The 26,654-nt window shown below is 42.5% G+C and overlaps 1 protein-coding gene across 1 annotated transcript in view; it reads right to left on the bottom strand.

Annotated features, from left to right (window-relative positions):
- CCSER1 (coiled-coil serine rich protein 1) overlaps positions 1–26,654 on the bottom strand; it is a 2,474,954-nt gene that overhangs the window by 1,443,064 nt on the left and 1,005,236 nt on the right. The window contains exon 5 of the mRNA XM_086961938.1: positions 16,933–17,056. Coding sequence (XP_086818064.1) covers positions 16,933–17,056 — 124 coding nt within the window. The remainder of the gene's footprint in view (positions 1–16,932; positions 17,057–26,654) is intronic.

Genomic DNA, 26,654 nt, shown 5'->3' with positions numbered 1-26,654 from the left:
TGCAGATTGATTTTGTTAATTTAAGTTGGTTTTCAGAGTGGGGCCTAAGACCATTTGGGTGTATTGGGGATATCCTAGCCCTTGATAATATTGCTGTAAGTTATGTTTTATTTCTGTCGATCTTGGCTTTTATGATTTTTTTAATCATATTTGTTTATTGAGTATTATGTATTGAACATTTCTGACTTTAAATAATAAAGTAATTTAAAAAAGGAAGTGTCTTGAAAAGTGAATTACTATTTAAGATATTTGAGATTAGACAAGCATAAATCATAGGACATCCGATGATGACAAGCCATACCCAGTGGCAAACAATTCCATTACAAACAAAGGACAATTATGCTTTAATTCACCCACAGAGAAGGTAGGAACGACTTCCACTAGAGGGGTACACAGCAGAACAACTACAGGCTTTTTCCTATCAGGGTGCAGTATTTTTACCAGCCGATCATAGGTCAAATGCAGAATGTAAGAGAAATGTTAAAAAACAATAAAGAATACAGAATTCCTTTGACATAATTTGTTCTAGTCTCAATTCTTGTGCCAAGGGCATGCATAGATTACCACTGGCCTTCTCTTCTATGCACAAACTTGTGAGATGGAAAGTGAGTGCAAACCAATTGATCATTTAGGGGAAGAATAATAGGAGTAAATGATATATGTATAGCGGAGAACAAGGAGAATGTTCTATAACAATTAGGAATGGGCTAACAGGTGTCATAAAGAAACAACAATAATACGAATATCATTGGGTTCAGTAAAAACTTGTTGTGAAATGGGATTTATGAAGAGAGGGTTATGGTGTAAACTGAAAAGAGAGAACTAAAGGTGACATCTTTGGAAGGGCAAGACAGATATATTCTGATCAAGAATCAGACTAAAGTTAGGCCAGTGCAACATTTATTATAGCCTTATAGCCCGGCGTAGTGGGTTATACCGGCTATTAAAGCCTGCTTCCTCTTTAAAGCCCGAGCCGAAGGAGAGGGACTTTAACAAGGGTGAGGAACTTTAATAGTCATATAGCACGGCAACGAAGGGCTTAAAGGCTATTAGAACATTTTGCCACCAGCTGGCAGAATGTTCTAACAAATAAAACAAAGGCTTCTCGATGCTTGAGGGGATTTAAATATCCTCGAACTCAGAGAGGCCTTTGTAAAACATTGGAATGTTGCTCTGCGGGCCTTTACCGGCCCGTAGAAGCAGGGAGCACTCCATTGTCTTCAATGGAGCTACAAACATTCCAATGTTCTAATAACGCTTTAAACATTTTCTTTACTTAAAGTCTGAGAAATTCACAAAACCTTTGCATTCTGCAAGTTTTTCATGATATTTTGGCTACTGAAGACTGGTTTAGCTGGTTAAAAACTGCATGACGAGAGCACAGTGGACCCCTAGAGAGACACTTTTGGAACGGAAAAATAAGTCTGATTTGAAGCGACAAGTGTGTGTCACCACGTTTTGCCCTAATGCTAACCAGCTCAAACGGGCCATCGGACAAAACTGGCACCTAGTAAAGAACTTAGATGCGAGTCTAAAAGAACGTCCCCTTTTTGCCTTTAAGAAGGAAAGTAGCATAGACAATCATATAGTACAAGCGGCCATGCCAGCCCCGATACAACCAACGCTACGCCAAATTATGGGAATGCCTCCTGTGACAGGACACCACAAATGTGGTACCTGTCTCTGCTGTGAATCTACACTTGAAGGGTCTCTATTCCAGCACAACGGAATCTCATGGAAGCACGATGCGTTCAGCAACTGCAAATCAAAGTTCGTAGTTTACCGTATAAAGTGCCCCTGCCAACACCTGTACGTAGGAAAAACTAACCAAGAGGTCCGCTAACGCATTTCCCAACATAAATCAGGATTAAAAAGAAAAGTGGAAAATGCCCCATTGGTCCATCATTGGACACGAATGCAACACCAAATAAGTGACCTGAGGTGGACAGTCATATCCAGAGTCGGAAAAGATCCTCGAGGAGGCGACTGGAATCTTAAACTGTCCAAAAGAAAGGCATTCCTTATAGTAAAATTTGATACGGCAACATCAGGCCTTAACGAACTGAGTGAAATTTTTAAACTTTAACTAGGTATGCATTTTTTGAATTTCCGGACTGCAACTGTTTCTATCCAGACCCCGCAGCTACTTGCTGCTGAACACCCCTGCCACTAGAGGTGTTAATGCACAACCGTCTGAAATACGTCCCATTTACCTATGTATGTGTTGCCTAGATTTTTTAGTTGACCCTGTGTTATACAAGATAGATATAAGTCATACCTGCGGTCCAATCCCTTGGTACCCGTCTTGTGCCACTAACGTATGATTCCTTCAGACCCCTGTTGACCCCCATTTGAATATTTGCACTTATGCAATTAGTCCCCCCTCACTATTATCCTGACCGGGTTTTTGTGTAATTCCTCCCAGTCCGCTGTTTCGAACAGGTCCCGGTCTGAAGCAGGCCTTGACCTCTTCAAAGGCGGTACTTCACAAATCACGCCCTTTAAAAAAAAGGTAGATTCCCTCGTCCCTGTTTCCAGGACGCATGCGCTAAGGTATAGCGCCGGCCTGAACGCTATTGGTTTGTGCGGTGGTCCAATTCGCAAGTAAGTGTATCCACTCCCCTCCCCCGGCAACTTTGTATGCCCGCATTCATGCTGTAAAATGATACATACACTGTCTCTATTACAGTTTTTCGTGTGTAATGTTGCTGCACGGGCGCGGACTTCTTCCGAGACTGCTCAAGCTTTGAATTGAATTCCGCACTACTCGCGGTAAGCCCCCGCTATACGCATTACATTGTGCTTATTCGACGATTTTCTCTGAACCCGTAGGCCCCAGTTGTGATCTCTTTTATAATTTATTTTTTAGGGATCCGAGAAAATAATTTTTTAACCACTTCATATATTGGGCCCCTCCCATTCACGGATGCGATGATCCACTAATTTTGGTAATATGCTTAATTTTTTTTGAATTTCTACCCCGCATAATACATAAACTTTAAAAATCTCTGTCCAACTCTCTTTATTATAGCATGAAGTCGTAATACGCCCGACTTTGTCAACTTCAGACCGAGAAGGCTTCTCATGGCTTCGTAACCGGTAAGAAGCCTGTTGTCCGACCAGCGTAATTATAGATGAGATGTCCTCCCGCCATTCTCATTAATTCTTCCCGTCCTTTTTTAGACCATAGAATCGAGTACAGAACGATTGTTAACCCCGCCCAGGCCCCGAAACACAATTCGTCATACTAGGGGTGAGAATTCACACTGGATTCCTCGTTTCCTCCGCCAAGTAACTCCCTGACTTCATTTTAAAATAGAGCTTTCTATCTTTCAAATAGGCCCACGTCCTCCATCCGGCAGCGTTCTACCACCCTCCTACGGACACATTGTAAGAGATATCTTATACCCCATGTAAAAGGTGAGTAAAACTAGGCATCCTATTAGTTTCTATTAGGCAATTGCTGATGCAGTGCTTGTAACATCGAATGAAACCGTTTAGCCTACCTCTATGTTGTTCATTTCCAGACCCTGATTCACGTTTCCTAACTACTGCGGTCCTTATCAAAACACTCTTGATCCACACCCACTGGTAAGCCGTCAGGGGTACGCTTGAGTCGTCTGGCAAGCCTTCCTGGTGTAATGTCCTGCAATTAAACTTTCAGCTGTCCAATTTGTGTTTCTTATATTTTCTTCCTTTGTTTCATTTTTCTTTCTTTAGATACTTCATTAGGCCCTGAAGAGAATCCCAAATAAACTGTTGGGATTGGAAATGCATAGGCCCTGCCACATTTTGGTCTGCAAGAGCCACTGGCTATCGAATGAATCTTCCCTGCAGCTCCATGTTGTACATTATCTAGGATTAATAATTCCAATGAGTTTTGATCACTTGGTTTGATATATAGGAATGTACTAAGCATAAATTATTTGTCTTAATATCATTGAAAAATCTTTTGCAGACTGTGGCCTTTTCCTTTCCAATTCCCTGTATTGTATTGTGCATATATTGTATTATATGCTTTGTGTTTTTTCTTCGATTGGTTGAGTGGTATCGTTTGGTTGTGATATACATGTAATTTTGAATGAATGATTGATGTATAGTTATATTGTAATGTCTTATGTGTCCTTTTTAAGAGAATCCCCTTTTGTATGATGAACTGAAGAATTTGTTGGAAATGTTCTTTTCAAAATTTTGCTAAAATAAAAAGCTATTAACTAGCAATCCCTGTTCTAGAATTCCTCTTCTAGTTTTGGATGATTATTTGTTTACTTTAATCCACTCATATCAGTAATGGCAATTCTGTTTGTTCTATGAAGACTGGTTTAAGCATGAACATGTCTAGCAGAGAGGAATCTTTAACTCACACCAGGCTCTTGCCATTCCTTTTTTATTCGAGCTAGACACTGGCATTAAAATTTCAAATGTGATGATGCTAAAACCTCTAAAGGCTGCACTCAGCTTGTGGTGCAGAGTTAAGTAGATCCTGGGTATCCCCAGTGATCCCCTTTAGAAGGTTGGGATAGCAACTTGGGGATAATTGATTACAGTTCAGGGTCCATTACTGTGGGAGATACTAAAGGCAAGGACTGACGGTTCCCTCTCTAGATTTAAATACCTGTAACTCTCCTCATGATATGTAAGCACTAAGCAGGAGATTGGTGGAGAATGGGAAACATAGTCACTCATGCAAGAAATTTGTCCTATTAATTAAGAAGTATCAATATGATATTGGAAGATTTTGGACGCCGACGATAAAGCTCTGGAGGCTTCTTATGTGGTTTTGGAGGGGTTTATCCCAGAGGTGATATTCTACATCTGTGGTCACAATCTTGAAAATCTTTGCTTTCCATGGTTAAGCCGGCGAATTGAAAAAGGAATCATTTCTTTACTCTCAATAGAATTTATTGGACTCCCCAAAGGCTGTCTAGATTTGTACAGAACCCGATCACTAGATGTAGACGATGCGGCCACCCCAAAGCAAACAACGAGCATATGTTTGCCACCTGCCCCTTGAGCTGCAGATACTGGGACATTTTGTGCAATCTTACCTATGACTTTTTGGGAGTTAAAATTGAGTTTACCTCGGTACTCGTCGGGAGTAGACACTGTTTCTTTCTGCCATTTGGGAATAAATCAGTGATGTTTGGTGTTTTTTCTTGTGCTGTTGGCCAGAAGGAAGATATGTAACCGTTGGTTAGATCCAACACCTTCCTGGAAGATTGGCTCAAAGTAGTTCATCAATCTGCGGGATGGATTTGCAGACTTCATCGGGAGGGACAGAGGCTATATGGGCTGATTTCCTGAGATGGGGTGGTGGCGTCTTGTACCCGGAAATTCGATCTGTCCTATGATTTCATCTAACACCAAAACAGTATGGGTGTTTTAGCCCAGTTTGGTCGGGTGGGACCACTGCAAGTGCCTCAGGTGTAAGAATGGTCATCCCCCCTTAAATGTTCACCTGAGATGGCAGTAGCTTTGGTGGTATGAGGACAAAAAAATGAGGTTAATGCTAAAACCCATCTCACACCATTTACATAACTACAGATAATTTACACACATTTTTGTGGGGAAATATGACAGAAAGTTTTGCGCCACCTTATACTATTATACTGAATAATGCATAATCAGGTGTTTCAGACTCCTTTTAGAGATCAATTAGATGATAATTATCAGAACAACTTTGTTTCTATGCTTATTTCAAATATTCACTAATGATGGGCAAACAGATGCGCACAGTTAGCTATTTTTCAAGTACTCTAATGTAAATTATAGAGATCCTTTGTGTGCCCTCATTGTACACTTAGAAATGTAGCAAAATTAGAAAGGCTAGCAGGGTGCCCCATGGAAAAGGCTCAAAGGAGGCCCTTTGTCAATGGTCAACCTTTTATGCTCTGTGGTCGAACTTGGGATGATTGACATCAATGCACCGGAAGACAGCAGCTCGATTGGTCATTGGCATTTTTTTTATCATGATTTTAAAGCATATATGTTAAGAAGATGGAACCCACAGCAGGCCTTTTGCTTTAGAATGTGAACATTTTTATCTTGGTTTCCTGTGGGAGGATGGCCTTTCACTGAAATACATCAAAGTCCCTCCATCTCCTTACAAGTTGGAAATCAATGCCAGAAGGACAATTTCCCTTCAACGGATGAATACGTACGCCACAAGAGGGAATGTGCAGCATAACCCTGGTTTATCTTTTACACCATGTAAAAAAAGCATCTTTGTCCTATGAGATTCGGATATTCCTTCTAAAGATATTGGAACCCGTCTTTGTCCGATGTATGTATTATTCATTGTGCCGGCCACACTGAAAGACCCCAGCAAGGTAGTCGCAATCAGCAGAGAACAGCAAAAAAAGCTTGCTCCTGTGTGCCTTTCCAACAGAGATATTCAGAGACCCAGTCTTGATAAGTCATTTTATGACCTTGTCTCCCTTGGGGTCCTTGACTCAAGATTTCCGTGCTGGATATTAGCACTGTGTAAGGATCTCTTTCAAACTTTTTAAGGTAGATGCTTTTGCGTTCTTTATTCATTGATTGACAATGTGTCTGAGTTACTTTTTATGATGTGGTTGAGGGTTTCCTCTTTCTTCCTGTTTTACTTTATTAGGGCCATTCAAGTAATGTAGTCGTGGAAGACAAAATTGGCTACATTATGTGCAATGAAATGCAAATTAAACTGCAAGCTTGCAGAGCCTGTATCCTTTAAAATAACTCTCTAGAACAGTAGATTTCAAATTTATTCTGCAAGTGTCTTCCTAGGTGGCACTTTAGTATTCAAGACATTCGACCTTACAAATTGTGTCATATATGTGCCATAGGCTAAACGTTTGAGTGCCCTGTAGAAATAAGTGCTGTTTTGTGTCTGTGATGTGCTTATTATAGCGAGCTAACGATGCCAACAAAACAATCCTAAGAGGGCACCATTTTATCTACACTATAAGGATTACATTTTAGTTGAAGCACAATCGCTCCCCCACTCCATCAAAAAGTGGATGTTTACACTACATGAAATACGGCGTAACCCCATTAAATGACAGAGTATAGATGAGGGTAACCAGCTACCTTTTGTAAACTATCTCCTCTGTGTTGGAATGTTAACATGTTTTCATCTCTTCAAGCTAGAAATGTTTTTGTTCAAATCTGAATTGATGATATGACAAATGCCGCAAATCCATAGTTTTATGGAAAATTCTGCAGCCGCACAATTAAGCTTTTCCAACGGCCCTGCCTGTACTACACGCCATCCAGCAATACATGTTTCAGAGGTTGAACGAGATTCTAATTATATTTTTACGCTCTGCTTGTGACATTACTAGTCACATGTAATAAGCAAATAATGTAGTTACTATTGTGTAGTATCTTATTACATTGATTTGTGACGCCACTATGCCTGTTGCCAACACTGCAGACACTGCGAAAGGCAGGTCCCAAAGCAGAATTACAACTGACTGCTGTTTAAACTAAGAAACGGAGAAGTCAGACATTCTGAACTACATTTCCCTGAAAAGAATATTCTTCAGCAGAAAACATATAAGCCAATAGATTTCTTCTTAGCAGGTGACGGTTTATTACACGAACAGCAACAAGAACTACAGCAGATTTTTTTAAAGTGACTTGCATTATAATTGTTTATAGTATGCTTCCCCAACATACTGCTAGCTGCAAATTGTTGTATTTATTTTTGAAGTACAGCTTTCTAAATTACTTTTACATTCCTAACGTCCTACTATCATTTCATATGAAACAGCCAGAGATCCAGGATTTACTTTTTTGAGGCAAGGGTGATGGCCTACTACACCTTTATTATAATGAATAAAGTACCCTCAGCAGCACACGAGAAGGCAATTGCAAGCCATCTTGTTATTCCATGGCCTTACAGACGGGATCAGCATTCTGTCCCGTTCCTCTATATTGCCACAGGACTAATAAGGGACATGCAATATCCCTATAATGAATGGCAGAGGGTAAATGTTATACCTATACACACATATATATAAACATATCTCTAGCTGACTGGATAGATGGACGGATGGACAGACAGACAGACAGACAGACAGATAGATAGATAGATAGATAGATAGATAGATAGATAGATAGATAGATAGATAGATAGATAGATAGATAGATAGATAGATAGATAGATAGATAGATAGATAGATAGATAGATAGATAGATAGATCTGTAATTACTTGAAACAAGAATCAACACTTAAAATGGAGTTACTTTGAATTGGGATATTTACAGGAGTTTTCCACCTGCAACTCTAGACAACGCTTCAAAGAAAGGGGTTTCTCAACATTGAATATTTACTATCAAAAGAAAAAAAGTTTACATCCACTACCATAAAGGCACTGGTAGAGTCATCCCTTCTGAAACTAACATCACATGGGAATAGCCCTTTTGCAGATTCCTGTTGCATTCTCTTATAAATTACAAGGATGTAGCAATCAGTAGTCTCTATAGTTCCTTAAGCCTTCACTTAAAAAGACCTTCTATCTTCTTTTAGGCCTAATATCAACCTACTATTCTACTGCCTTTCTCATCAATATAGGTGGTATTCTTGATGACCAATATGCAGCCAATCAAAAGTAAGCGCAAAAAAAATTAATAATTCTGTATGTCAAATATGATACTATATTAACTGGGTTCAGGTTCTATTATCTTGTTTAACTGATACTGCTAAGTAATCTGTCAATATATATATATATATATATATATATATATATATATATATATATATATATATATATATATATATATATATATATATATATATATATATATATATATATATATATATATATATATACCTATCTTTATTAAATCAACACCAAAGTCCAGATTGAACATTGCTATCGAAATCTTGTCTGGCTGATCTATGTTTGCACTTTATAATAACTAATAAAATATGATAAATTCAAATACAATAGTCAGATCTCTGTGGAATTTGCTTATTGTAGATCAGGAACTATGATGCTAGCATATTGCAGCAGGCAAGACAGTCTGGCCCATCTGCCAATATGAGGATTCTAGATGTGCTAGTCACAAAGTGGTGGCCCTCGCTATTTCATCACATGCATAACTATTTCCTGAGTGTGCTTACTAGGAAAAAAGGATAGACCATCCTGGAAGTGACAGGTACACCAATTTGTCAATGCCATAGTTAGCTGTTTGTTTATGGCAGGGGTGTCCATCATAGGTAGAGGAGGTACATTTTAATGCCAGATTTTCAGGATATCTACATTTAATAAGTTTACACATAATGAGTCTCAATGGAACTCATTAGGTACTGGTAACCATGAATATGTGATATGGATCGAGCACTCTTGATCTTCTGATGAACACAACTACTTTGAGGACTAAGGGGCCGATTACGATGACGTGCGGCTCACCACTGCGGGACCGGCGGTGAGGACCGCCGGCCCAGCGGTGGCGATCTGCCCGCCATCAGCCTGAATATTCCCAACGCCAAATTAGGATGGTGGTGGTAATGGGAATGGTACCGCGGTGGACAGAAAGACCATCCTCCGTGGTCCCGCAAGGTGATCCTTTTCCGACCGTCTTGCTGGAAACGGTATAATAGGGCAATGGCAGCGGTGCAGTGCAGACATCGCCGTGGGCATTACGATGCTTGTCTTTTTCGGTGGAGATCCCGCAGAAAAAGACAGGCCGAGAATGTCTTTGGGGGGCCGTTGCGGGCCCCCGGGGTGGTGCTGCACATGGGGGGTAGCAATGGTACCCCCCTGCATCTGTATGTACAAGGCGGCAGGCACCGCACGGTGCCTGTCACGTTGTACATACAAATGCAAAACATGTATTTTTACATTGTGGCGGGTGCTGCCACCCACCGCAATGTAAAAATACAGAATGCGCCCACCAGTGTGGTGGGTGCATCCTAATCCGTACAGCGGGGCCGCCCCACCTATGGCAGGCGGTCACTTTTGAAGCTGCAATCCGCCCGCCATCATAATCGGCCCCTAAGACACCATTCTTCCTATCACTATTCCTCTTCCCACTTTTGGTCTGTGATCCATAAGACATGCTCCCTCCAGCCTACTCTTCAAGTTCTCAGTGATATCTCCTGACAGTATAGGATTATCCAAAAAGATGCCAAATTATTTCAAGATTCTGTCAAGGACCTCAGATTATTTTATTTTACCGGTTGCACAATATTTTTTTTCCTGTTAATGAGGGTGCTTTTTGCGTAAGGGAGCCAACAATTCCTTCAATAAGGGCCAACATCTCTCAGATGTCATCTGAGAAGTGAAAGGTCTTGCCGGGATCCAAAGGTGACACAGAAGTCTAGAATCTGAATCATTTTTCTGTGTCTTTTTGCAAAGTTTTCTGTAGGCAATACATATCCTCTAACTGTTTTGTCCAAATAGTGGTAGAGGCATATACTGTGTTCTCCATGTGTCTCCATGGTGGTCATAACAACACTTGGTTTGTGCTGAAAGTTTAAAAACAGGTACAAGCCTGTGAGTTGATGACATTTTACAAACTCCTCCTAACAATTTCCTACTATGGAGATGGTTGGAGATTTGCCTTAGCGAAAATAGGTAGTCAATGTTTTCCAGAGTGGGAAAAATAATCAGTAGGGTGAAAAACAAACAGAAAAAATTAACAATTGCTCAATGAGGTTACCTTTTACTAATTTGTAACTATACACTGTGTACACTTGTGCATTGTAATATTAGAAGCTTGTAAAAATGTAACCTGACTCCAGTGTGTCTGAAAACCTTTGTCCTGCACAGCTTTCGAGGTCTACCATTGCCAAAATATGTGAATTCCAAAAATAAATAGATCTGCACACATGCATAACTCTTTATTGATTTTACATAATGTAATCCTGATGTGCCATGATCAACCGGTAACCAGATCCTGAGACATCCTAGTTTGCCGTTTGGGCCGCAGAAGAGGCACATTTCAGCAAAGGATAAATATCATTAAAAACTTAAGAACAAATTCTAACAGTAATGGTTGTTGTATTATCTTCTAACAGGTCATAGTATTGAATTATATACTATTTTAACCACTTAAACAGGGATAACGGGTAGGTGATCTAGCAGGGTCTTTATGTTCACTGATAATGCTGTACCCAATATTAGGTCATGTAAGTGTAACTCTGAAATCTGCCGGAAACCATCCAAACATAACCAAGAAAGAGAAAACCCCAGCATATTTATTATTCTGAACTAGTCAGCACAACATTTCAGTAAAGGTAGTAGGTTTGTGCAGGCATTAAGAATATGTTCTCCCATGAATTTAAATTGAAGGGGTCCATCCACACCCATTTTATCAATGTAGATGGACTACTATGTTCTGAATTATCAAATCTATGTGTGGCTTCTTTGGCAGGGATTTAACATTCTACTATAGTAAAAAAAATCTGGTTCCTTGACAGGATTATCCCTCTAAAAACAATCCACAGATCCAACTAACCTTAGTTGGTGACTGGGCCTGACTGTGCACACATCTGCATTTTTTGGGAAAGATCATAGTATCTTGAGATTGCTGGCCAATAGTAACACTGTTTGCAACCTATCAGAAATGATCTCTCTCAAGTGCAATAAAAATGCTTCAAAGATGCACAAATCACTACATCACTTCTGCCTCCAATTTCCCTAAGAGAAAACAGGCGTCACAAAGAGCATTGCCTTCAAGGCTGCCTAAGGCTCTGCACTGTTCCAAAGTGACAGTGATTTCAGGCCATCTTTTCTTGTGGTGTGTTTTCGGATATTTCCTACTGATTTCAAGCAGCACTCTCTTTCTAGAAAGGGAGGCTTTGGCTTTCATATATCCATTTACAACATTACTCTAATGGACTTCTCTGATGCCCTAAAATGAAATGTACTCTTCCCAACTGTTCCCTCATCTTCACCCAAAACCCTCAATAGGCCTTACTGTTACACCATATGAATAGGAGCACATATTTGTCCATCTACCTTTAACATGCAAACTTTTACATTGGTCTGTGATTTCCCACATCATGAAATAACATTTATAAAGGGGAAAAAAGGCTATCAAGGAAGAATGCAATCCTGAATTGTTGTGAAAGTACATAATAAACATAATAAACCTATGTAAGGGGCAACCAATACAATGCATCACATCTGAAAATAATTCCAAAGGGTTGTAGCAGAGCAGATGTTGTGTAGGAGTAAGACAGATTTTCTTGTGTGACTGGGCACCTGCTTCTGTAAGATCCGTCTTCCTGACATACACTTTATTCACCTCATCCAGACCTGGATATAAAGTATCTACCTGAAGATCAACACCCAGCAAGGCAGACTTCAATTTACCAAGAGCAGTGAAGAACTACTAGTCCACGTCTGGCCCAATGACATGACCGTGGCTAGATTCAAGCCCCACCTTTCACCCAGTGTCAAGTCACTTGGATTCTCCATGCACAGAGACCTAACCTTTAAAGAACACATCACCAAGAAAAGATATCCTTGTACCAAATTTCTCTAGTGGTATAAGTGAAACAATGTATCCATGAAAGCCACTTCTGAATAATCATCCAAGGCAATGTCCTCTTGTAGCTGGATGATGGCAACACACTGCACCAGGGCCTCTCAGTCTCCACACTGGGACCCCACTTAAGGACGTCCTATGTGTTGTAGCACGCCTCATTAGGAGCCTTTACCACATTTTCTTCATCTGCACCTCAAAGCCACACAAATAGCTACATACATCTGTATGGCTAACTCTGATATGCAACTGTCTGCATTGGTCTGTGATTTTCCAACATCATCTAATAACATCACTAAGAAAATCAAGACAGCCTGGTACCAGATCAGCTCTCTCTAGCGGTGAAAGAGAAACTATTCATCCCAGAACGACACTTATGAACCACAATCCAAGCCATTTCCCGCTCTCAATGGTTCCAATGCTTTGCTCCAAGGACTCTCAGGCTTCACTCTAGACCGTCCCGTAATGGGCATCCTAGATGTGGTAGCAACTCTCGTAAAGGGCCTGAAGGAATATGACAACTTCACCTCGACTCTGAGAGACCTTCTCTAGCTGCCTTCCCTAGTTCGCACCAACTTCAATTTGAGTACAAATCACATTATTTCAACAGACCTATGTTTTTACTTTAGACTCATTTGTATAGCGCAGCAAATTATCCCCAAGGGGATCTCTCGGCGCCTGAGAAGAGAAACCTTATATAGAGTGAGATCTTTAGAATAGCCAGGCCTTGAGCATTTGTTTGAATTGAGATACATTGGAGCTTGTACATTGAAATTGTAAACCTGAAAATAACAAATGGGCTGGACATGGTCCCAGTGATGTTTGTAATCCTCCCTATCAATAGTCTAATATCTCAACTAGGACCCTTCTTATCCTAATGTTCTATGTACATGATTTTCCTACTACATTGAAATGTTTTCTGTTAAATGTTTTGCAGCTCTTGGATGAAGAGTGTGCTGTATCAAAAACGTTAAAACTGAGATTGATGAAGTTACTGTCAAAAAAATGTAATAAGGCAGCACCTGGATGTATGGGGCGTGTGCTGTTTCAAGTGTTCATTCGTAAAAAATAATAATAATAATAATAATGAGCACATAGTTTCAAAGCTTTTTTGAACTAATAGCCTCTGGCCAAGAAGACGTTGAGGAGGTGGGCTCCCCTGGGGCGGCCGACGCGGCTCTGGACAAAGGTCCAGGGGGACGTCAAATTTAACGCAGGACACCATGGCCACCACTGAACACGACTGCGAATCCTCACTTGTACGAGCGGCTGCCATTCTGCAGCCCCTCTACAATACTTGTTTAATTGCAACCCAGGGGGGAGGAGGGAGGGGGTATTGTTTCTATGTTCTATTAGCTCTTCTGAAGGTGTTGGCTTGTAAGATCCTGGGAATAGGCATAGAACTAACTCTCATACATGCTAGAAGAGTTTTCGTCATTATATGATATATGTGAACTTAAAGATTAAATGCCAACAAAAATGGTTACAAAAATAGGTTCCAAGCTTTTTGTGTCCCCCATGCGAGTGCTGCTAAATGCTGAGATTGTCGAGTACGAAGGCTGCAGAGTATATCTTTCACCACCCTACGCTTCCTGTCTCCATAGTTCAAACAGGTTCTTTTTAGTCTCTTCTTTCTCAATTTGCCACTATTTCCTCTCTTTTTTCCTCCTTCATTTTCTACCTTTTTTTTTGCTCTGAATCTAAGTCTGAAGACGAAATACTTTGGCAGTCCCCAAATATTAGTGGGAGTGCCCACCAAGTACAACCACTGGCACAAATTAAACACTAGCTGTATTCAGTTACATCTCCTGAACTGTCACCACAACTATCCTGTTCTTGGAGGGGGGTGAAAATAAGAAAAATGGCATTAATATATACAAAGAAAACCTCTCTTCATCTGTCTATGAAGTTCTTCACGCAGTTCCACTTGGTCTTGGGCGGCCGGGGGAGGCATTTGATAGACTAAAGAACCCAGCTGACCTTCCCAGCATTCAATGCAAAAAGATGTGACCTGTGATAGAGCCTTAAACATTTTTGAACCATTTTTGCATTCGTTTGCTTTACTATTTCTCTGAACACATGACAAATTCACATTTGATGAGAGAGATATGATGAAGAGCTCCAATTATATATATAGTTTAAACAAGCATTAGTCGAACCATATTCTAGGGATAAAGTGTCAAGGGGCAAACAAGATGATACACTTTATTTTCTAATCAGCCTAAAAAACACATGTACACAATCATGTTTCAAGATTCATTAAAGGCGCTTTCTAAGTCCTATAGAGTTCTCTCAAAGGCTTGATTTCTAACACTGAATCCGACATCCTACTGACAGCACAGATGTAATTAGATTCACCTCTTCTTCATTCAGTGTTGTAATACTCATGTACATTAGGGCAGTCCTTACTTTACTCTGCCTTATTCACCCTAAAATGATACTGTGGAGGTGAAATTGAGCGTTCTGAATGATAAGAGCTGAGCTGAATTATAGAAATCTTCTATTTTGTGGTCTTTTATTACATTTTCTAAACATCCACCCACGAGTACGACCAGGCATTTGCTGTGCTCGCCAAGGCTTCTTCACTTAGTCATCGCATCTGTACATTTTCTTGGCATTTCATAGAAAGGAATATCAATTTCTGAGTGAAGTGCTTTTTTCGTATTCGCAGTCAATAGAATTGTTATTGTAAGTTTAGTATACTTTTGCCCCCTTTAACACTGGGGTTGTCTTTGTATGTAACTATGGCAACTCTTCCTCAAGCTTTAAACATATAAACTAAATGTCAACATGGCTATCTGTATATTGAAGTTTGAAGATGAATGCATAAAAATAGTTTTCCACAATGTTTTTAATGTTTTCCTTACGTGTTCCCAGCTTAGAAAGTAAAGGCAAAAGATCCTCCTCAAATATGTTTGTCTTCTTTTCAACTATGATAAGTTGTTAAGACACTGAAGGCATTTTTCAACAAATGTTAGTAATTGAAAAGGTTTCTTTTTCTAACTCTTTTAAGACCCATGTGTTTCTTTGTGTGATAGACCGGGAATGTGTTAGAATTGCAAGGAGGTGAAATATCTGTATTTCTCCTTATAGTTTCCTCTATTTAACCCCTCCCCTGCTGATGACGAAACCGCTCCGTCATCAGCTACAGTTGAGCTGTGCTGATGACGGAGCGGTTCCGTCATGGCCCAGCCGCCGCGCCTGCGCGGCGCTGATTTCGCGCCTGCGCGGGCGTTCTAATGAGCGGGGCGGGTCATGACGGAACCGCTCCGTCACCAGCATAGCTCAACCGCGGCTGGTGACGGAGCGGCTCCGTCACCAGCATGCGGCCGCCGCGCGGCCGCCCCGCCCCTTTAGCGCTGCGGCGGAATAGCCGCCGCAGCGAAGAGGTTAAAGGCAGCGGCAGCCGGTGTAGGTAAGCATGCTGGGGCGGGGGTTGGGGTATCGTGGAATGTCGACAGACAACAGAATAGGATTCATTTATTTAATGTTCCCTATTCCGTCATCTGTAGACGTCCCTCTCGCCCCACCCCATTGCGCTTACCTGCACAGGCCGCTGCTGTCTAAAGAGTAATATCTCTAAAAATTATTTTTGTGCCAGCAGGTGACCCTTCCTGCACAAAAACAACCCTTCTTGTAATGTAGGAACCCTTGCTCCATGGCAGAAGGGCGCCTGATCTGGCACAGGCTGCTAATTGTGCGCCAGCGCCCTTTCACACAATGCAGCTCAACAAGTTGTCTTGCTGTGATTTCCACTGCATGAAAGAAGGATAAATATGGCCCAGAGTCCTTTGTGAATTGGCATCATCCTTCACATTGTATGTCTATGTACTGTGGTGTGGTAGACTGCAGACACATTTATTTAATATAACAGAAAACCCCTCATTTTGTTGAGGTAATGGCCTGATCTAGAATTTGAAAATAATTGTTTACCGGTATTACCTTTCGAGCAACCGGTGGCGAAAGAAATTGAACCTCGCACTATTTAATGTGATACTGGGCGCGGAAGCCCACAATTACATGGTCAATCAATGCCTGCTTCAATCCCAGCTTTCAAGGTCCCACATTACATCCAGCTAATTGGAAAGCTGAAAGAAGTCACCTGCAGGCAACTGTTAATGGCGGGACCCATTGACAACTAAACGCAACAGGCATGTGAATTGAATGCCTGTGAAAATATCTGTCAGACAACATGCTTGGTTATCAAACGATCCCATAAACCTTCCTGTGCACAACTTAAAATTCACCTGAAAAAAAAATAATAAATCCAGCGCGACACTTGTCCTTTTGAGACTTCAAACACAAAATAACCATTTTGTTTTCATATAAATGTAAATGTTTTGGAGCAAGGACTGAAAAATACACACATTCCAAACTGGGGGACTGCTCTGCGGTCCAATTAACTGGTCGTTACTCCTGAAAATCAGTTCTGTATTTAAAACAATAACTTACTTTTTTGAGACCCCAGGCAGTCTTGACTCCTCCTCGTTCTTCTTTGATTCGGCAGAGGTTTCCACGGCCGAAAATACTATGGAAGAGCATGATACAATCGACTGGAAAGAGTCTTCGCGGCATACTGAAAGAGAAAAAGGCAAGAACAAAATGGCTCATGTGCTAAAGATAAAAACAAAAAAAAAACTGCATTACACTAAACAATGCTGCATTATAGACTATTTAATCAGTTTTAGACACAGACTAAGGGCCTGTACTGATTTCTCTGACTTATCTTCAACCAGCTGCCCCTTGACATAAAACCCTTGACATAAATCCCAGACATATGGCCCACATTTACAAAAAATGTATGTGTTGCATGAACATCGCTATCTCCTATTACCAACTTTACCAACTTTTGGAGATATTCGCGCTAAGCGCGAATATCTCCAAAAGCTAACACCTGCCCCTGAGCAGTTCTTAGCCATGTTATCCAATGGGAGGTGGATAACATGGCTAAGAGCATTAGCTTGGTAATGCATGAATTTCGCTGACATTACAGCGATATTCATGCATTTCGGCCGATTTTTATCGCTTAGGAGATAAACCTTGATAATAGCAAGGCTCCTAAGCGATAAAAATCGCCGCAGCTCGGCGATAAAAATATCGTCGCTAAACCAACATAGCGATAATTATCACTAGTTGTTGGTAATATGCCCCATGGTGCTGTTTTCCTTTCTGTCTGTGCTGGCGTGCTTTAGGCTGCCATGCGCCAACTCAGACACCCTAGCGCCATAGTGCAAGAGTGTGTGCTTTCAGTAAGAATCGTTTTTGTACAGGAAGGGGGGACATCCAGGACAAAAACTATCTTTTAACACTTTTCCTGCTGTGTGTGTTCTGCACAATGCAACAAGCATTGCAAAATAGGAAAAACAAGGAGAAATCAAAACCTTTCTCTTCGTTACCCCTTGAGGCGGCTTAAGATTTTAGCACAAATCCTGTCTGTTTGTTTGTAGATAAGAATTTGTATAAAACCCCGACTGGTTGCATTAGGAACGACCATGTACCAACAATGGAACTCTTCCTCAACACAAAGAGCCACAAGCAGCACACATTTTGTGTTGGGTAGGAAATCCCAGTATAACATGTTGCATCACACTTGCATTACATAAGTAACACAAACTCAGCTCAAAGTGTTAGTAAATTTGATCATGGTCCTTTCTATGGAATCAGTTAAAGAAAACACTTTTTACGAATAATGCATAGAGTCAGCTCCTTTTGAGTCACTCACATGCGTGCCCTTTTAAACCATCAACAATTCATAAATTAAATAGTTAAATTGAAATATAATTAAAACTCATGTAAATGTCATGAAAGAAGTTATCTTTGGTATATGTCGCAGTGCCTATTCGGTCCTGGTGGGGAACTTGGTGTAGCATCCCGCTACTAATAACCACAGACACCATTGCTTATAAATCAAGGAGCTTTATTGTCTGCCTCCAACCTGCTTCATGTCCCTGCTCTAACTGTTGTGGTTCCTGTCACTGGCCCCTCCCGTTCCTGATCCTACCTCTTAACTCCACCCCAACCACTAGACTACATCATACAATCCGACATCTCCCCCCTTCTTAACAAAATGAACTTAATTTCCGCAGTGTTCGCAATTCTTCAATCCACCACACGGGTTGGCGGACAGCTTGTTCTTCAAGCATCAGTAGCGTCGAATCCGTGGTGGTCCTGACATTGATCAATCTTTCCGGCGTCTTAACCAAGACATCCTTGACTACGGGAGTGCACTTTTGAGAATGCAACCCATTGTGTGCGGGCGGCTTATTATCCGGTTCCGCAGTTATCATGGTTCTTTCATGTTGTGTGACTGCTACTGGCTCGGCTCGGCAGTGGCGGTCTGCTTTTCTTGGTGACTCTTGTTCTGTTGACGGTTGATCTCCTTTGGGAGTGGACAATGTTCCGGTCTTCTTCTGAGCTCCCACCTGTAAGGTTATTTCTCTTTGTCTTGTCAGGTTGGGAGCAGCACTGTTCTTCTGTGCACCATCAGGAATGCCAGACGTTAATGTACTATCTAAAATGGGTGTCCTGTCTTGATTCTTGGACTCGTTTGCTGCCTCTGTTTGTCTCTTCCTCTCCCACTCGTGGTTGAGACTGGCGAAACCCCTGGCCATCCGGTCATGTATCTGTTTCTCTCTCATTCGGTGACAGTCTATCTCTGTCACCACTTTTGGTCCTCCTCCCGGGGCGACAGGATAATCCCTTTCCACTTGGTAGATACTGTCCCATCTCTTTGTTTTCCTTCCGTCAGTTCCTTTAGTCAGCCTTGCTGACCCCATCAGGGGTGACGGCATATTACTCATGTCTTGAAATGGCGATGACTGATGTGACATGTTGTCCTTTGGTTCTGTTGTGCGTTTGGGTGATTGATGCCATGGACGTGGTCGGGACCATGATTTTGTTGAACTGAATGATCAGACAGATATATTTTCCGACTCGGAGGAGTCGTTCGCCGATTCCTTTTGAGAACGTTCCTTTGAGGGTATCGTGACTGATAAATTTATTGAGTCGGTGGTCTGGGATGACATGCTCCTGGAGTCGGAGCTATCTACGGAGCATTCCTTTGGGTACGGCTCTTTATGTGTCTTTTGTGTTGTTGCGATTGAGAGATTGTTTGCTAACCACACATTTACTTCTTTAGTTTTATCTCGGAGCATTTGATCTTTATCCTTTTCACGGGACATCGCTTGTCCCTTCTCCGTTTTCTCATTGACACAACTGTCTTGAGTGCAAGTGCCCCTCCCTTTTCGGTGTCTGAGTGACTTACCACTCCTCATGTGGTTGGTTTCTTCTTCTCGTCCGTTAGGCGTGCTGGCGTCCGTGCCATTGGGGTGATATGTCTCGCTGATTGATGCTTCCTCGGACTCATCTATAGACTTTGGTGCATAGCGGGAGGATGCCCCGGGATGTTCGTGTGCCGAATTCCGGCGTTGACGGGACTGGTCCTGTCTTCTGTAGTTTGTCTTGCTTGCCCTCTTGTTGAGCAATCCGCCATCTTGTCCATGCGTGTGATCTGACCCGCTTGACACTTCATCTGCTTCATAACTATTTTCATCATCGGTTGACTGACTCCTTGAGGTTGAGTAACTCCGTGAGGTGGTATCAGTATCGTCATCTGTTGACTGACTCCTTGAGGTTGAATAACTCCGTGAGGTTATATCAGTGTCGCTCTCGCAATCCTGATTCATCCTGGTCTGTTGTGATGGTGACTTGGGGTGTTCCATGACGCTGTGTCTCTTGTTTCGTCTTGGCTCTGATTCACCCGCCTTCTTTTCAGTTTTGTTTGTTTCCTGATTCATCCTGGTCTGTTGTGATGGTGACTTGGGGTGTTCCATGACGCTGTGTCTCTTGTTTCGTCTTGGCTCTGATTCACCCGCCTTCTTTTCAGTTTTGTTTGTTTCCTGGGCCTTGCCCCCAGACATGAGGGATGTCTCTCTCCAGCCATCCATGTGTCTTGCATTCGAGCGTACGTCTTTCGACAAGTCTTTTGCTTTTATCCGCACTCCAACCTCGGCCCCTCTGATGATTCTCTTTAGCGACCACTGTTCCTGAAGAATCTTGCGCTTTGTGTCTGCGCTTGAACAGCCTTCGATTATCCGGAGCCGAACTGCTTCTTCATTTGTAAATGTATTGAAATAGCAGCAGGGTACCAGACTTAGCAACCGGGTGATGAATTTCGGCAATGGTTCTCCTGGTTCCTGCCGTGCTGTATTGAAAGCGATGCGAGAATGATCCACTTCCACCTGTGCATGGAAATGGGCACGTAACTTCACTCGGAGTCTTTCATAGCTCTCTGTGTCTCTTTTGGGAAATGTTCTGATTAAGCGTCGGCCCTCATGACCGACCAGTTGAAGGAGTAGCATCAGACATTTTCTGTCTCTTCGCTCACCAATTGCCTCAAGAAAATCGTCCAGTGATTCCAGCCACCGGTTCCATTTGAGACCCAAACTCTGACTGTCAGTCTGTTGCACTGGGGGTGGTACTTCAATGCAGAGATTTGACCGATGGGTTGCACTTACCCCCGCCATGATGGAGGAAAGGTTTCGTTTACTACCGTCGCAGGATTGTTCACTTTGCCACCAGTCTTATGTGCTGACCTTCTTCGCCTGAGATTCAGTGTCTAGTCATTTCCCTCGATGTTGGGAAGGTTCGCCACTCCAGGGTGACTACTGTGTTCTGTCCGTGCAGACTTGAGCTTGTTTTCAGCGCGTTTCTCGTACTTGCCAGTGTCCGCTAGGTTTGTTGACCCTTGGCTCCTTTCACGTCACGTTGCTCGTTCGCATTAATTGATCACATTTGATGCGTTCTTCGCTGGTTTGGAACTGTCTTCTGCAGTTCGGTCCTCCTCTGGTCGTAATCGACGTTATCTTTGTTGATCTCGGGCACTCGCTTAGGCTTATGCATCTGCTTCTTTCGCCTGCTTGCATTTGCATGTGCTTGTCTGTGTTGGCCCTTGACCCTTGTGTTCGCTTGCGCTTGTTTACCCTTTCTATTCACTTTTAGTTGGCTACTGCTTGTTTGTCAGTTCACCTTTGCATTGGCTCATGCTCGTATTTTCTTATTGTCTTTGCCAGTGCTCGTTGCTAATAGTCGCTTTTGTTCATTCCCCCTTCTGGTCACTGGTATTGGTGCTTGTTTTCTTTTATATTTCTTGCATTAGCTAGTGCTTGTTTCCAGTTTCCAATGTTTGTTTCATCAAGCTGGAGGTTGCCCCTACCACTGCTTCTCCTGCATTTACCAATGCTTGTTTGGTCTTCGCCAGTGCTTGTTTGTTTGTCTCTTGCCTTCGCCAATGCTTGTTTGGTCTCCGCCAATGCTTGTTTGTATGTCTCTTGCCTTCGCCAATGCTTGTTTGGTCTTTGCCAATGCTTATTGGTTTGTCCTTTGTCAATGCTTATTTCCAAACACTGCTTGCCTGACTTAAAGATGGCCGCTCCCGATTTTCACAGGGATGTCCCATTGGCTTGCCTGACTCCAATATGGCCGCCGTCCCTGAAATCCCAGCTTGCACGAGACTTCCACTTTGCTCATTCAGACCCGGGCTGACTCAATCGGGACTCACCGGCCGCCGGTCCCAGGGACATCAACACTTCTCCAGGTCTCCACACTGATCCACAGGTGAGATTAAGGTGGGCTCCCGCTTCGCTGCGCTGGGGGCCGCGTCCACGCGGCGACAGCAGGCCAAAACACACGCATCAGGCGTGAGATTTCTAACGTTGGGGGCCACCCGAGCTCCAGTTCTACCGCGCTCGACGGCGCTTGCTGCCAAACCTTCCGGGGGCAATGCTCTTCACTCGGGGCACTATTCTTCTGCTTCTGGGGCGCTAGGCAGAGTCGGGGTGGGCTCCCGACCTCTGCTCGATCTGCATATGCTGGGGTGTATGCATTCGGCAATGTCGCGTTTCGGCGCGAACTGGTCCGACTTCTCGAGCGCTCCAACGCTCGTTGCTGCGGCTCCCTCTTTCCTCCCTTGAGGCCTCTGGAGGGACAGGGTCACCGGCTGCCAGCTTCTCTCTGGGGCAGCTCCATACAGCGGCGGTTTCTTCTTCTTGGCGCCGCCTTCATTCAGCAGCGGAGCTCGTTTCTCGACGCTGCGGGGACAAGGTGGTTTCACGAGGTGCTGTGGCTTGTGGGGTTTGCTCATCCCACCCTCGTCGCCAGTTGTAGCATCCCGCTACTAATAACCACAGACACCATTGCTTATAAATCAAGGAGCTTTATTGTCTGCCTCCAACCTGCTTCATGTCCCTGCTCTAACTGTCGTGGTTCCTGTCACTGGCCCCTCCCGTTCCTGCTCCTCCCTCTTAACTCCACCCCAACCACTAGACTACATCATACAATCCGACTCTTGGGCACATCGTAGGGACCATTTGGAGGCTAAGCAGAGCCCAACATACACACCTGGCAGCATGATAAAAAGATAATTGTCTGGTCAGGAGTATGGCTTTTTGAGCTTCTTCTTTTATTCTACTCTGTTATAGCTCAGATTGCAGTCAGGTGGTATGACCATATCCTAATCTCAGATTTGACTCCACAGACCATTAAAAGGTAAAGACAAAAACTGCCAATTCTAATTTAGCTGACATTCCTGATTAGGATTGAAATGGCAGAGTGCGATCAAATTAGTAGCACACTTTGTGTAAAAGTACCGCACTACCCCAAAAACTTTCCCTCTCAGACAAATGCAGGTATAACCTTGGGAAATTTGACGAGGGAAAACACACAATGTTGCATTGTTGGATTATAAGTAGAATGTTCTGTATGTTTTATACCTTTTAAAGATTTTAACAAAAAGTTGTACACTGTTTTACTAATAACTAACTATGCATAAATATCCTGAATTTTATTCGATTTGGTTTTAAAGACTAAGGTCTAAATAAACAGAGTCTTTCTCTCTCTCTCTCTCTCTCTCTCTCTCTCTCTCTCTCACACAATGTTGCAGGTTTTGTAACAAGGAATTGGGACAGGTGATTTTACAATCTTTTCCTCCCATTCCAATCTGCAGAACGCGGATTATGGGAATAATACTGCACCAGAGGAGAACAAAACCCGAATGGTTAATTCCAAGGGCGTTATTATCATGCAAACATAGCAGTGCTTTCTGAAAGAGGTGCTGAGTCAAATGAAAAACTGCCAAACTATCATCAAGAGTTACAATTGAAAATGGCAATTTAGGTGTAAAACTGGACACACATAGAGCAGGTGCCAACTACATTATTCTCCCTGACGCCAGTGGTGAAAGCAGGCTGCTTTCACATCCGGCTAACTAACGATTTGTGAGGAGAATGATTATTTCCTTGTGGCTCCCCTTGCTTAAATCATGGATTGCAATTGAGTGGTAATCTAACATGTGACATTGACCAGACCTGCATTCCCTTTATGACAGAAAATACAATTTGAATCATTCCATGTCATTTAGTTCACAATTTTTACAGCAATTACCTCCCAGGCAAGAAATCGAGACAAATTATCATTCAAAGCTTGCACCGTGAAACCTTAAAAACACATTTTCATGAACTAAATTACATGTCTCATTAGTCAAATTTTTCGTTTTATGAGGGTAACTCTCTTTGGGATGGAGCTATGAAGTGAAGCAGCTGCAGTAATGAGGCTGGCTTTACAGGCTGGGCTGCTGATCCACCTATTCTTCAGCAGCAAGGCGGTGGGTGTATTCGAAGGGGTTTCAGGACTGAGTTGTGTTAACCTCTGTCACGAACCTGTAGCTACTACTTGCCTCATAACACTTGGAAGGCTTCTGCTTTGCTATAGGACACTCATGACATGAGTCTCTACCCTATCTGCTTCCCTATGTTTAATTGAACCCTTTTGCTGCATTTATGATGCATGAAAAAGCGTTGCTGGGATGCCATGTTGTATTTACATGCTGTATTTTGGCTTCAGAGTCTTGCACCAATTGTTTTTAAAATAAACTTCATTTTGGGGGTGGTCAGAGGGAATTTGCTCGTGCTTGATCACTTCTGGGTTGCAGCAACCTCCTGAATGAGGTAGTTCAGTGCTCATTTCCCAAGCCACATCATTAATAGATGTGTTATGTCACTAGTGACCCCACACACCCACACATGGCAAGGATTCGCAAGGAGTTCCTAGACTTCTACTGTCCATCCAAGTGTCAATTTACGGGACAGGGTTATGGAAGGGGCTAAGGGAAGCTATTCCTATCCCCACCTTTATACTTAATCACGCTTATCAGCGTTTCCAATTTTTTTCTCTTAGTGGTAGATGAGCGAGAGGTTAGAAAGAGTAGGTCAACTCCTTCGACCATTCATCCCACTATCTCTCCCATTGTACTAACAAAACAAATGGGCACAGAGGAGGCGATGGGAAGGGATGCACTAGGATCCTCCTTGTTCCTTCCTTTCCAATTTCCTGGATCAACTTCACACAGCACCTTCATTACACAATCCTTCTCTGTCTAATAGAAACATTGTGAAATGAGCTGTGTGCCTCTGCCCCAGGAAAGTGCCAACAAGCTGCCATCCATGACTCTCGAATCGGCTGGACTGTGCTGAAAGCTCTGGAGCCCCTCACTATTGATGTCAAGGACAAAGACTACCAGAGGCTCATTGAGGCATTGTGCTGTAGTAGGTCACTGTCATCAGATTCAGCTTCAGATCCAAGAAGCACAAGGACCCACTGATGAGCCCGTCAACGGCAGAAAAGCTCCAAGAAAAAGACAAATGGCCTGATTACGAGTTTCGTGGATTGCCTGTTCGGCCACCGTATTACTAAATTGACAGATTGCCGGTGCAAAGACCGCAGGCGAACCGCAGACACAACCAGCCATCCGTAGTCTGTCATTTTGCTGTGGTTTTAAAGATAAACATATTATCTTCGTCTATAAATTGGTGTTGGATTTCTATTGTGCTGTATCGTTTACTTATTTACGATTTTGGTATTATTACATGCTTTACACACACTTCTCTCCTAAGTTAACTTGACTGCTCATTTGCTAAGTTACCAAGGATAGAGCAAGGACTAAATTGCTGCGATCTGACTGGACCCATAAGTGATTGTGGTATTATTACTAGCTGAGGGTGATCACCTCACCTACTATTACCCCACGTTCCAACATTTGGTGCACAATGGTGGGATCCAGAATTTGTGTTTAGTAACACCATCCAGTATTTAAGCTGGACAATTAAAAATCCTCTAAATTGACCTAGTGCAAAAAAAGTTTTTAATTTGGACTAATATTAATTGATTCATTTTAAGTTTTTTTTCTAAATTACTCAAACCTCAATTTTTGCAAAGCTTTTGTTTTTCAATCAAAATGATACCATGAAGCTAGATCTAGCTAACCTACCCACTCTCCAAGTAGCAGAGTTTGTGGACTTGTGTAGGGCTAGAGTATTACCAGCTCCATGCAATTCCAAGAAGACAGCACAGAAGCCCATCTAGAGGATAAATACTCTAACACAGACAAGGCTCTAGAGGTAGAAGGACAGGGGGAGGAAGACCCCCTATACCCCAGTGAAGAGTAAATTGTGCAACTCTCACACACACAATGTCCAGTGCCTTGACTAGAGCTAGTGGGTAAAGAGGACCCACCAGATCTGGTCAGGTGAGCCAGATCTGTCCCCTAGGGAAAGAGAGCTTGAGGCACAGCTGACTTCTATAGCCCTAGAAGCAGACAGTTGGCACTGGCCAAGAATAAATGAGCATATGAGGAGAAGAGAATGACAAAGAGTGGTAGAGAGGAAGATGGTGACAGGGAAGAGGAGACAGAAGTATCAAGGGGTGGTTGTTTGACCCAAGACTACCCAAGGGGATTGTCCCTAAGTACTGGGAGGATGATGACATTGACAGATGGCTGACAGCTTTTGAGAAGGCCCTCAAGGTGATGAGGGTGAGCTCTCAATATTTGGGTTCACTCCTGTGGGAACTGATTCTAGAAGCAGGGAGAGATAGACTATTGGCCATAGAAAGAGAAGAGGCTGAATCATATCCCCACATAAAGAAGAGCTTAATCAGAAGGTTTGGTCTCACCCCTGAGCAGTACGGAATGTAGTTTAGTGTCACCCAGAAAGTCAGTACCCAATCATGGGTTGACTTTGTAGACCTATCTGTTGTAGACCTATCTGTTAAGGCATTAGAGGGCTCGATACAGAGTAACAAAGTAAGTACCTATAAGGGGCTATATAATGTGTTCATGAAGG

This window comes from Lissotriton vulgaris, chromosome 3_1, assembly GCF_964263255.1.
Source record: "Lissotriton vulgaris chromosome 3_1, aLisVul1.2, whole genome shotgun sequence".
Taxonomy (NCBI): Eukaryota; Metazoa; Chordata; class Amphibia; order Caudata; family Salamandridae; genus Lissotriton; species Lissotriton vulgaris.
This window is presented reverse-complemented; position numbering and strand designations above follow the sequence as displayed.